We start from the raw sequence: 12,979 nt of genomic DNA on the forward strand, positions 1-12,979 counted from the left end.
GAGAGAGCTATTTTCATGGGAATCGTGTCGTTTTTGGAGTCTAGAACTGGCCTTTAGTTTAGAGTATAGTAAGGAGAAAAGGAGGGTGATATCAAAGAGTGGAAGAGGCAAGATGGGCTGCAGCCCAGTTGCCTTTAACACAGTTAGAATTGGCAATGAGGGGATCTGTTCTACATCTCCTTCATAGGCAGGCTAAAGTGTAGATGGAACTGTTGGGGGGCCCTGGCCAAAGCATAGATGGAGCTGTGGGGGGACCTTGGCCAAAGCACAGATGGAGCTATGGGGGGGATCCTGGCCAAAGTGCAGATGGAACTGTTGGAGGGCCCTGACTAAAGTGCAGATGGAGCTGTGGAGGAGCCCTGGCCAAAGTGCAGATTGAGCTGTGGCAGGGAGCCCTAGGGCCATAGTTCTGATGATTGTTTCATTTGGACTCTACCAGGGAATTAATCTGCTGGGAAAGCAGAAGCAACAGGGGATGGGAAGGATGCTTCAATTCTAGCTTATCTTTATATCCTCTTCTTCCTTTGATCTAGTGATCTTGTATTTTCTTTTTCTCAATCCTGGAGCTCAGTCCATCCACTTTCTTTGAGAGGCAGGTAGGTAGACCAGTGGATTGAGCTCTGGGCTAGGAGACAGGAAGACCTGGATTCAAATTTGGTCTCGATACTTAAGTGGTCTTGTGGTTCTGGGCAAGTCACCTGTTTGCCTCATTTTTCTCAGCCATAAAATGGGGGAGATAATAATGTCATCTAATTCCATGTGTTGTTGTGAGGATCAAATGAGTATCAAATAAATACTTATAGTAGGGTATAAGTGCTATTCCCTTCTGCCCTGCCCTTTATTAGAAAAGGCATATGTAATGAAAGTTGTTTCAGATGAGATATTTGACATTTGTAAAGCACTTTGCAAACTTAAAGCATTATATAAAAGTTGTCATCATTATTATTGATAATGATCTTATCATTGACCTAGTCAAAAGCAAAGCAAGCTGAGACTTCAGTCTCTCTCTCCAAGGATGTGTTTGAGACATCCTCGAAAGTAATATGAAAAAGGTGCTATTTAAGATGAACTTCAAAGTGTGGATAAAATGTTGGCAGGGAGTGATTGGGCAAGGGGAAGGGAGAGATTTGAGTAGCAAACTTTTAAATATAGAAAAGCATAGGGAAATTTTACAATAGAGCAAATAGTATAGTTTAGCAAGAATATTGGGGACATTAAAACTAGAAGGGGAAGTTAGACTAAAGATGAATCATTCAGTGATAGAAGAAATGAAGAGATCTGAAGCAGTTAAAGATACTTTTGTGGAAAAAAGTAGAGACAGCCTAGAATGATGATAGTGGGAAAGGAAAGGTGACTGGTTTTTAATGTCCCAAACCAGGAACCTTATATATCTGAAATATTAGCCTCAATATTCAATGTATTTTTAAAATCACTGCCTTCTTTTTACAAAAGTTATGCAGCATAAAATCTTAAAGTGGTGAGTACTTTCAGAATTTCTATGAGAGGATAAATAAGTAAAATGTTACCTGTGCACCTTTATGTTAGAATAAGTTGTATTAATTATTTGACACTCCTTTATTCATGTGTGGTTGCAGGAGAGCTAATTTTGAGACTGCAGAATGCTTGGCAGTTTAAATGAGATGAATTTCTAAAACTGATTATTCTAATTGGACTAGCAAGTTAACAATTTATCATGAGCAAACTAGATGCAGGCACCTTAAGATTCAGAGTAAATCAACACAGTCGTCTGTTGAGGTCAAGAAGGTAGCTTAGCTTTCAGAAACAAACCTATTGGTTACTCAAACACTGAAGGACTAATTTAAGTGAACATCTTAGTGCCTTGCAAATTCTATTAGAGAACTTTATTATTATTGTTTTTCTTGTTTCTGTACCATTGCTAATCATCTAAACTGTACAAATCTGTAAACCAATTGAATAAAATTTTTTAACAAAGTGGGAATAATGAAATATCTTTCTTTTAGTCTAGCATGTATGAGAGTTTAAAAGTATTTTAGAATATAATTTGATTTCTCAGGAGAAGATATATAAAGTACTTAAGATTTCTGTCTTAGATTCTGCATCCCAACTTTCTATCTAGCGAATTTATGCTCTCCTTTCAAAGTCAGTTAAAGTGTACCAAATAACAGAAGTTGCACTGATTTTATACCTCAAAGTTGTGTTCTAGTTGACTTCAGTCAGAGAGTTCTGGAGATAGTGTGATAGTGTCATTTTCTCCAACCATGAGTCACATTTGACTCCTGTCTGGTTGATTCTCTCTTTTGTAAATGAGATGCTTTTGGGCTCGCTACCACAGTAAAGGTCTTTGGTGTAGTAGCCTTGGATGAAGATGCCCAACTGCTTTGTGCAGGATGAAGCATTTGAAACTTTGAACTTGATCTTCAAAGCATTCCTGAAGATTACTCCACTATAATTCTAAATTCAAAGTAGAGAATTGAACAAAGTAGAGAAATTCTACTTAGTAGGTTTGATGAGTTTAATGTGCTTTTCCTTTTGAGATATTTATAAGATTCATGTACCATTGGCATGAAATACTTAAAAAATTGGATACAGTGGGGATGGCTAGGTGGCGTAGTGGATAAAGCACCGGCCTTGGAGTCAGGAGTACCTGGGTTCAAATCCCGTCCCAGACACTTAATAATAATTACCTAACTGTGTGGCCTTGGGCAAGCTACTTAACCCCAAAAACCTAAAAAAAAAAAAAGCAAAAACAAAAACAAAACAAAACAAAAAGTTGTATACAAGAATTGGTTTGTTCTTTGAGAACTTTGTAAAATTTTGTTTCTATAAAGGTATATTGTTCTTTCTATACTATGATCTAACATAGTATATCTCTTTCCAGTGCAATATATTTTGTTTTATTTATGGAAGAAGTTTGCATGCCCTATCCTCCAACCAGATTATAAGCAAGTGAATATAATACCCACCTTCTTTGTCTCATTCTGCTAAAAGTAGCATATATGTAAGTTTTCAGACTAATGTAGAAAATGTATTTATATCATGATTAATTAGTTACTTTCATCACTAATTTTTTAAAATCTCTTTTAAAATTTATTTTTAAAGGTAACTATTTAAATGTTTCACCAAAACACTAATGTATTATTGGTGTAGTTGTGAGCTGATCTAACCATTCTAGAGAAATTTGGAACTATTCTCAAAAGGTTTCAAAACTATGTATATCCTTTGATTCAGCAATACCACATCTAGGTCTATATCTGAAAGATATGCAAAAAAAGAGGGGGGGGAAGGAACTATTTGTACAAAATACTTATATTTTGGTAGCAGAGTATAGGAAATCAAAGATAGACCAATCAATTGGGGGATGGCTAAGCAAACTATGATTCACAATTTGTAATAGAATATTCTTGTGCCCTAAGAAATGGCAAGGAAGATGATTTTAGAAAAACCTGGAAAGTCTTATTTGCACTGATGTAGTGAACAGAATCACGAGACTGCTGTACACAGTAATAGTAATATTGGCTGTTGAAGAACTCTGAGTGACTTCACTATTCTAAGCAATACACTGATACAACACAATCCAAAAGGAAAAATGATGAAGCAAACTATCACCCTCCAGAGAAAGAATTGCTATTGATTGAATACAGCCTGAAACATGGCTATTTTTCACTTCCCTTAATTTTTTTTCTTTTATTCGAACCTTCTTGTACAAAATGACAAACAGTGGAAATATTTTACATAATTACATACCCTAATCTTTATATTACCTTAATCTTTAACCAATTAATTACATCTCAGGGAAGGCATCAAATTTGCAGCTCAAAAGTTGAAATAAAAATGTCTTTAAAATTGGGCAAAAAGAAGCACAAGGCAAAAAAAAAGACTAGTAGCTCATACACATACCCTAATGGGATCCTTGAAGAAAAAATAAGATAATTTTTTTCAAACTATTTTCCTCAGATACTTTCCTTATACTGAAGCTATTATTTATAGATTAAAAACCATTTTACTCATTAAAAGTTTGTTAAATTGCCTTGTGGATAAAATAATTCTGAGTCAGAAAGACCCAACTTATAATGTTGGCTCAGATATGTGATCCCAAGCAAGTTACTTAACCTCCCTTAGACTCAGTTTCCCCATCCATAAAGAGGGGATAATATCATCTGTTTCCAGAGGATTGTGAGGAACAACTGAGACAGTATATTTAAAGTGCTCTGCAAGACTTGGTGCCAGATAAGAAAGGTAGCTGCTATTGCTGCTACAAGGGGAAGGTCAGAATAGTGATAAAAAATCCCATGAAGTAGTGAAATCCATTTGAATTGCAATTAAAATTGTTTAAAATATAACTATGGGTTCCAGCCTGGGCAGTGTGAATCATAATTATTAATATAAAACACTATGTAGTACTAAAGTTGATAATATCAACATCAAAACGCAGCCTTAAAATTTCTTCTTAAAAATGTTTCTTGTGGTGGCTAGGTGGCACAGTGAATAGAGCACTGGCCCTGGAGTCAGGAGTACCTGAATTCAAATCCGGCCTCAGACACTTAATAATTACCTAGCTGTGTGGCCTTGGGCAAGTCACTTAACCCCACTGCCTTGCAAAAAAAACCCCTAAAAAAATGTTTCTTGCACATGTATTAAGCTAGTAAAAGGTCCTCTTCAGTAAGCTAAAACAATTTATTTCAAGAAACTTCATTTTAGTCATTCACCCTGATAAGAATCATTGTGTTCAGATTCTGATATATATATATATATATATTTTGAATGACCAAAAATCAAGTGAGTACATCAGTATAAATTTGATAAATACAGATATAAAGGGTACAGATATAAGAGCAAGGAATTGGACTTTGAATTGCAATTGGCATATTGCCAACAAGGACTTTCATGGGAAGTTAGCATAAAAGAATAAATGAATATATCAGCAGAAATGGAATTCCCACACAGTGGGAATAACAGGTAGAGTGTTGCACTGGCATCCATAGAATTTTTTAAGAGGAATACTTTTATAGAATTTGGAGTAAAAGTTTTAAAAACTGAAAGATTTTCTTTTTATCCTGTCTTCTTTTGTTCCCTTCCAATAGCAAAAGCTAGATAGAAAATTAACTTGGTGTTTTGTTGTGAGTGAGACCTGCTTATCAGTGAATTGCTTGTATAAAGTACCTGACATCTCAGCATCTTTGTAATATTTAACTATAGTTATTGTGATAAAAAAAAAAAAACCCATTACTGGGCTGAATTTGGTTGGCCTCCGGCAGTAGACTAATGAACTGTTATTGGGAAACCCTTTATTTCACTGGACAGGAAACTTTGTGTGGAGTTTTTGCCTTTATTGCTGATTTCATTGATTTTACTCTCAATATGCCTGCAAAAGAATAGAAAAAAACCCTTATTTTTTAAACTATATTTTTAATATCCTTTGTTTTATTTTTCCCCAGCTACATGTAAAAACAATTTTTAACATTCATTTTTAATGCTTTGAGTTCCAAATTCACTCCCTTTCTCCTCCCTCACCCTCCTTTTATAAAGGCAAGCAGTTCAATAGAGGTTATAAATGTGTAGCCATGTAAAACATTTCCCTAATAGTCATGCTGTAAAAGAAAATGTAGACCAAAAAAATACCCCTTGAGAAAAATAAAAAAAGTAAAGAAAAGTATGCTTCAATCTCTATTCAGACATCCGTTCTTTCTCTGGGAATGGATAATATTTTTTATTATTAAGTCCTTCAGAGTTGTCTTGGATCATTGTGTTGCTGAGAATAGCTAAGTCATTCACAGCTGATCATCCTACATTATTACTTTTACTTTGTACAGTACATTTCACTTTGCATTAGCTTATGTAAGTCTTTCTGTATTTTTCTGAGAATATTCTGCTCATCATTCTTATTTCAGAATAGTATTCCATCATAATCACTTATCACAATCTGTCAGCTATTCCCTGGTGAGGGGCATCCCCTCAATTTCCAGTTCTATGCCACCAGAAAAGAGCTACTATAAATAGTTTTGTTCATATAGGTCTTTTTTTACGTTTGGATTTTTTAAAATCTCTTGAGTTACAGACCTAGTAGTAGTACTGCTTTGTCAAAGGGTATGCATGGTTTTATAGCCTTTAAGATTAAACTATGAGTTTTTAAGTTTTGGTTGTGATGAAATACTTTTGACATGCTTAGCCTTTACTACAAAGACACAATGGAAGAGGTTTTAGAGGTTTTCTTCTGACCTGGCTGTGTACATTTAACATGGATAACATGTAACTTATTTATTTAATTTATTTTTCATGCTGCTAAATGTTATTTATTACATATTTTCTATGAATTTATTTTTAATTTTTCAGACTTAAAGGTAAAGGGTTTATTTTAGTTTAGAGAGGAAATCATATATTTTAGTAATACAGTAAGCATTTATTAATTGCCTTCTTTAAGCCAGACACTATAATATGCTCTAGAGTTAAAAAGAAAGGCAAAAAAGACAATTCTGCTCTCAAGTTTACCATCTAATACAACAGATGACAGGGCAGCAATAATGTCCAAACAAGATATACAAGATGAATGGGAAATGGGTGGAAAGGTGCAGAATTATTAAAGGGGATGGGGAAAGGTTTCCTAAATAGAAGGTAGGATTTTAGTTAGGGCTTAAAGAGGAAATTACAATATGAAAATGAGGGATAATTGATCCAGTGGGAATTAATGAGAGCAGCCAAATGAAATTATAGTTTAGAGGGAAAAGAGTGAGAAGAAGACCCAGATCCCTCTGGGACACTAGTGGTTGAGGAGGTATCACTTGGGTGGAGATCTGGCAAAAGAGTCCAGGAAGTGGTCAGATAGCATGGGGTGGAAGAGAAGGTCAAGTAAAATGAGCAAATTGAGGACCTGGAAGGTTAGTGTTGGAGGGGGCATTAGTATGTGTGTTGAAGTCCTCCTCCTATAAGGGCAGGTGTTGGAGAAGGTGAAAGAGGGAATGAGCAAGCTTTTCTATCACACCTCCAATGTGTGGTCCTGGGCTAAATAACTTTTTTTATTATTGATTTTACAAATGCCTCATTTGATCCTGACAACAAGCCTGGCAAGTAAGTGCTTTTATTTTCCCTGTTTTACAGTTGAGAACTCTGAGGCATATGGGTTATGTGGCCAGGTCACAGTTACTGACTGGGGTTGGATTTAAACTTGGGTCTTCCTGACTCCAGGCCCAATATAAAGACTGAACCAGGCACAGACATTATTTAGGAAAGAAGAGGAATTTTAGAGCATCCTGACCAGATGGTAGATATGACTTGAGAGAACCTCAGAGGAGCGGAGGTTACTGAGCGATGGTGGTAGATGCATAGACTGGCAGTGCCAATAGGGCTGGAGCGCTTCTGTTGACTAGTGGGTTGAGGAGAATGAGTGAAAGTACAGTGAGTGCTGCAGAGGGAGATCTTGTCATCAGAGGAGAGCCAGGGCTCATAGTCAGAAGATAAAAGGAATGGTGAGAAAGATGGAAGATGAAAGGAGTTTGTTGCCTATGGAAGACATTTTCCACAGAGCATTGTGGAAAGAGGGGGTCAATTTAGAGTGGAAAATTGATGGGGCTGGGGGATGAGATTAAAGGAGTAGCCAGTGGGTGATGGAGAATGAGGACTGTCTAATGATAACAAGGGATTCAGGATCACTGGTATAGGGAGGGTATGAAAGGGTGAGAGTTTGTCAATCATTGGTGAATGAATTTAGTTCTCCACGGGAGATGGAATTTGCAAAGGTCTTGAGAAAGGAAAAGTGAATGTTTGGGAAGTAGAAAAGTATACGTATACTTTGCTTTATGAAAGTTAACTCTTTAAAATCATAAATTCATTATTTCAAATGCACTAAGGAAGCTATTATTTAAATAAATGTATGGGTACTTTGTCTTTATCAATTGAATTTTTTTTAAGGCAACATGATCGTAGATACGACCCCTCTCTGGATTTGTATCACTCACAGTTTTGCAGTTCCTTATGTATTTGTTTATTTTATCTGAGTAAAGTAAGGTACATGCATAATTGACCAGTGTGACATTCAGGAGATTTATGAAGCTTTTTACAATCTTTTTCTTATCCATATGACCTGCTGAAATTGATTCTTCTTCTAGGAATAGGACTTAATGATAATGTTGAATTTTGCCCCTTCCTGACTCCACCCAAGGCTTAAAGATGGACCTGGATGGTCATTCTGTTCATCCATCTCATTGTATGCATATAACACTTAATATAGAAGGACTTTGGCGTTTTGACAAGCAGGCTGTTCTATTATGAAACAGTACAATAAGCCTTAGGCTACTCCCACACCAAGACTGTGGGAATCACTATGAATCATTTAAAACTCATTAAAAGGTCAATGTGAAAGGGTGAGACTCGCTTTTATCCCATACATTCAAATATTCAGGCTCAGCCTGAGCTTTATGAGCCTTAAGAAGTTGGGGCCTTGAATGGAGCCTCTTACTCAATGGATAGCCAGTAGAACCAGAATCTCTGGGTGGTAGCCTCTGATCATGAATGAAAACAGGATATGCAGGGTGCTGCCCTCTGATGTGCCACAGAGGCAGTTGAGTCATTGATTATATTAGATTGGATTATTTCCAAAAGATTTAGAAAAGTACTTAGGGAGAGTCTCTCTACTTCATTCCATCAACTGGATTCATATTTTGTAAATAAGAGTTTTAATAACTTTTTCTGCCAAAATATAACCGAAATAGACCATTGTTGTGGGATGCCAGCATGTCATTTGATCTTAACTTTGTATTTCTCCCTCTGTCTAGCATTGTACTTTGTAAAAAGTTAGCAATCAATTAATTGCAAGGAATGGCTTTTGCATTGGAAATTGAAAAACTCAATTCTGTCCAAAGAAGTGTGACTTTAACTCTTCTTTTAAGTTTCCATATGCAAATTATATCATGTCATTTAATTATTATTATTAGGCATCTACTCCAATTATATTCATCAATACATATGATTCCTTTTTATTTATAATTTTGATAACTGTACAGTGTTTTTAGTGCATATTTGTCATTTTTCCCCATAAGCAGGACTCCACTCTTAAGGTTGTAGTAGAAAACAAAATAAATGAATATTAGAGATTTTTTAAAAATCCAGTGTTTATTTTCATATATTCTGCAGCAACATTATGTCATTCATGGAAAATTATAAGCATTTCTTGAGGCATTTGCAAAATCATGAAGTAAGGCATAGGATATTAAAGCTGGACTTAGAAATTATTTGGGTCAACTCCTTTCTTTTATAGAGGAAAAAACTGAAGTTGGAGGGGGGAAAATGACACATTCAGTGTCATGTAATCTCTATTGGGAGAGATCTAAAGAGGTCATCCAATCTAGTAATCCCTTCCACCATATGCCTCATAATTGATTATCCAGTCTTTGAAGACCTGCTTCTCCCAAGGCAGCCCCTTCCACTAGTGGCTAACTGCTTGTCCATTTTACTTTAAATTAAGCCTGAATTTGCTTAACTCTTTAGTTTTCCCCATCCATTGTATCCTATTTATGCCTTATGAGACCAAACAGGTCATCTCTCTTCTCCAGAGCCACCATATTTTTCTTAAATCATCTGTTCTCCAACTTCATTATATTAATTCCTTGTCATGCCACTACTTAGTGAGTATCCCTTATGCCTGGGATGAACTTTCCCATTACCTCTGACTCATAGTTTTTTTTTGAAGCATTTTGATCTGCTAGAAACTAGATTTAAGCCAACAAATCACACCTCATATTAAGATAAGTTCCAGTGGGTGCTCTTTTTAGACCTAAAGAGGGATAGCAGAAACAAATCAGAGGAGCACAGAATAAATGCCCTTTTAGATCTATGAATAGTGGAACAATTCATGGCCAAACAAGGGAGAGAGAGAATCACAAAAGATGGCATTGACATTTTGGTTACATATAAAAGGTGAAACTCTGACACCATTTTCTTCAGGAAGATTTTCTTGATCCCCTGCCCCCCCCCCCCCCCCCGAAGCTCAGCTCCTCCCTTCTAAACTACCTTGTACATATTTGTATTTATTTGCTTAATCAGCTTAGGTTTCTGGGTATGCTTATAGTATTTGTTGTTTCTCCTACTATAAGGTAAACTTTTTGCAAGTATGGATTATTTCATTCTTTGTAGTTGCACCTTCAGTGTCTAATATAGCCTAGAACAGAGTTGACCCTTCAAAATTCTTGATTCCTTAAATTGAAACTCAGAACTAGAACCTAAGTTTCTTCACTCTCCTCTTGGTGCCTTTTGAGTCATCAGTTCAGATTATTGAAACTATTACATTATTATTTGACTCTCCATCAGGTCACTTGGATGAACTTGGAGAATGACCTAACTATTCAGGACCCTGCTTTCCCCACTTTATATATGAAATGAGAGGATTAGACTTTTACTCTTGTCATGACCAACTCTTCATGACTCTACTTGGAGTTTTTCTAGCAAAGATACTCTAGTGGTCTGTCTTTTCCTTTTCCGGTTTGCTTTACAGTTAAGGAAAATGAGGCAAACGGCTAGTAAGATTGGAATCTAAGCCACTCATCTCCCCAGTAATGGTTAGCACTGTCTGGTTACTTTTAATTCATTCGATTATCACTCCCTCGGGCAACTTCTGTTCCATGACTGACTCTAATGGATAAATGGGACTTACAGTCGTATACTGATCAGACCTTAGAGTTTCTGAAGAATTGCTTTAAATCTGATTTCATTGTAATTTTTCCTCTTTTAAATAAAAGTAAGGATTTTTTTTTCTCTGAGGGAGGGGGATGCAGAGGAAGAAACACTTTCTTCTTACAGATGTAGAATAGTGTCCCAAAGCCAAGGGATTTTCTCTGCAGCCTTCCCTGATTATTCAGACAGGTATGTCTATGTTCTTAAGTGATACCTCTGTTAAGTAATATAGTAAGTAATCAGGATTTTATTATTTCGTGGCTCTAGGGATATATGTAAGATACTCAGACTCCCTGTATTCTGTTGATAATATTTATTCACTCTGAATTTTAAATCAGGATGTAAATAGGACTGAAAATAGATGTGAGTTGTTGTGGATAGATGTCTATTGAGACTTGGTAATAGCCTGTAATTGATTGTGATGTTCAGGTGGCAAAATTAATAGTAGTGATTCATGATAGAAGCAGTTTGGTTTGAATCTCCCTGTAAAGACTAATATGAGAGAGAAAGAATGCTTATAGAAAAATATTGAGCCAGTTACTTATCTTAAGAAAAATAGTTACTACCACTGTGACTTAATATTGGCTTTTTGAAAAATCTACAGCAGGAACTCTTCAATTAGAGCTGAATTTCTTTGTGGCATATTGTATGTTTTAACAGATGTTTTCTTTTCATGATATTGAAAAACATAGGAATAACTGTTATTGTGTAGCCAAGGGTAGTTTTATGGAGTGGAAAAGATTCACTATTCTTTCTCTCTATACCACCCTCCTCTCTCTCCGTTTTTGTACAAGCACACACACACAAACACACACACACACACACACACACACACACACACACACACATACCCTGTCCTAATGGAACTTGTAAGGCTCTAGCCTTACACTTGTTTGGGTACACCCAAACACAGACAAATAAAAAACTGGTATAATGGAAAGAACATAGAATTTGAACTCGGAATATCTCCTTCCAAACTTGGTAATACCTCTTCCTTAGTGGGTAACTTAGCAGGAGGACCTTCTCTCTCCTAATGTGTGTAGTTTTCTCATAGGTCAAAAACAATGGGATTGGATTAGCTGTTTGCTACAATTCCTTTGGGGGCTAATATTTTGGGGATAGTGGCCTAAATTTATGTGTGTTAAATTTGATTTAGCAAAGCATTAAGGACAAGGTATGAGAAGCTTAAATTTAAAAGCAGAAAATCTATGAAAATACTTTCTAGCCTGTGTTTTGACTTAAGAGAAGAAACAATTAGATAGTGCTAATTATGACACAGAATATATATGAGTATTTCTACAGTTGGGAATGCTGAGGGGTTGGGTGGGTGGCCCGGAATGAACAGCCTGCCCCTTTTGAGAAACTGGCTCACCATAGTTGGCCTTCAATTCTATTTGCACAGGTAGGTAGCCAGCAATTTTATTCTTTATCTCTTTTTTAAAAAGTTCTCTCATCTTTGTGGTATGAATTGTTTTTCTCATGGAGGTTTAGTTGTGTTTTTCTGGCGCATCGTGTCCATTACCAGCTGATTATCACCTCACCCCTGGGGTTGGTTCTGGCTAGCTTTTCTGAACACAGAATTCTAGGCTTCTGTGGCTTTCATTTTACTCTGAGATTCTTTGCCAAGTAATTGCTTTTTTTGAAAATTCTTTTCATTTCAGCTGAGCTTTCAGCACAAGATTGGGATCCTTTATTGCAAAGCAGGCCAGGGCACCGAGGAAGAGATGTACAACAATGAGACAGCAGGACCTGCTTTTGAAGAATTCCTGGATCTTCTGGGCCAGAGAGTGCGTCTGAAAGGCTTTAACAAATACCGAGCTCAGCTGGACACCAAGAGTAAGTTTGGAGTGGGTGCAGGATGGGGTGCGCTCATACCTCATGGCTTGGAAGCCAGTGGCCCCCGTTCCCCAGCCTGAAGCCAGCAAGGAGGCATGTCCTCATTCCCAAAAGACCAGGTCCCTGGATTTGGTGAAAACTTACATTATCTTCTTTCTTTTTCTTTAAACTGCTTCCTGTGCTTCCATTAAATGTGTAATAAGGAAAAATAGGGCATTTACTTCCTGGTCACAAGATGCCCTTTACATGAAGATTTTTCTTTTCATGGAATTGAATTTGCATTGGGGGAGGTTTCATGCTTTGGAATGAACTTGGACAAATCTTGGTTTTTGTTCAGAGAAAGCATGATTGAAGGAGGTAGCCTGTTTAAAACAAAGAAATTGTCGAGTTTGGGGGTAGACTATTCTAATGTTTTAGTTAGCACAGAATAATTTGTTGTAGTCACCCCATCACGCTTTTCTTTTGCCTGTTTTTTTGAATTATTTCACTTATAGTAATCAGA

The 12,979-nt window shown here is 36.4% G+C and overlaps 1 protein-coding gene across 10 annotated transcripts in view; it reads left to right on the plus strand.

Moving 5' to 3' along the window:
- Nucleotides 1–12,979, plus strand: part of SIPA1L2 (signal induced proliferation associated 1 like 2) — a 253,060-nt gene that overhangs the window by 152,805 nt on the left and 87,276 nt on the right. For all 10 annotated transcript variants that reach the window (XM_074223003.1, XM_074223001.1, XM_074223000.1 and 7 more), the window contains one exon: nucleotides 12,303–12,477. In XM_074223003.1, coding sequence (XP_074079104.1) covers nucleotides 12,303–12,477 — 175 coding nt within the window. The remainder of the gene's footprint in view (nucleotides 1–12,302; nucleotides 12,478–12,979) is intronic.

This window comes from Macrotis lagotis, chromosome 2 (assembly GCF_037893015.1).
Source record: "Macrotis lagotis isolate mMagLag1 chromosome 2, bilby.v1.9.chrom.fasta, whole genome shotgun sequence".
Classification (NCBI taxonomy): domain Eukaryota; kingdom Metazoa; phylum Chordata; class Mammalia; order Peramelemorphia; family Peramelidae; genus Macrotis; species Macrotis lagotis.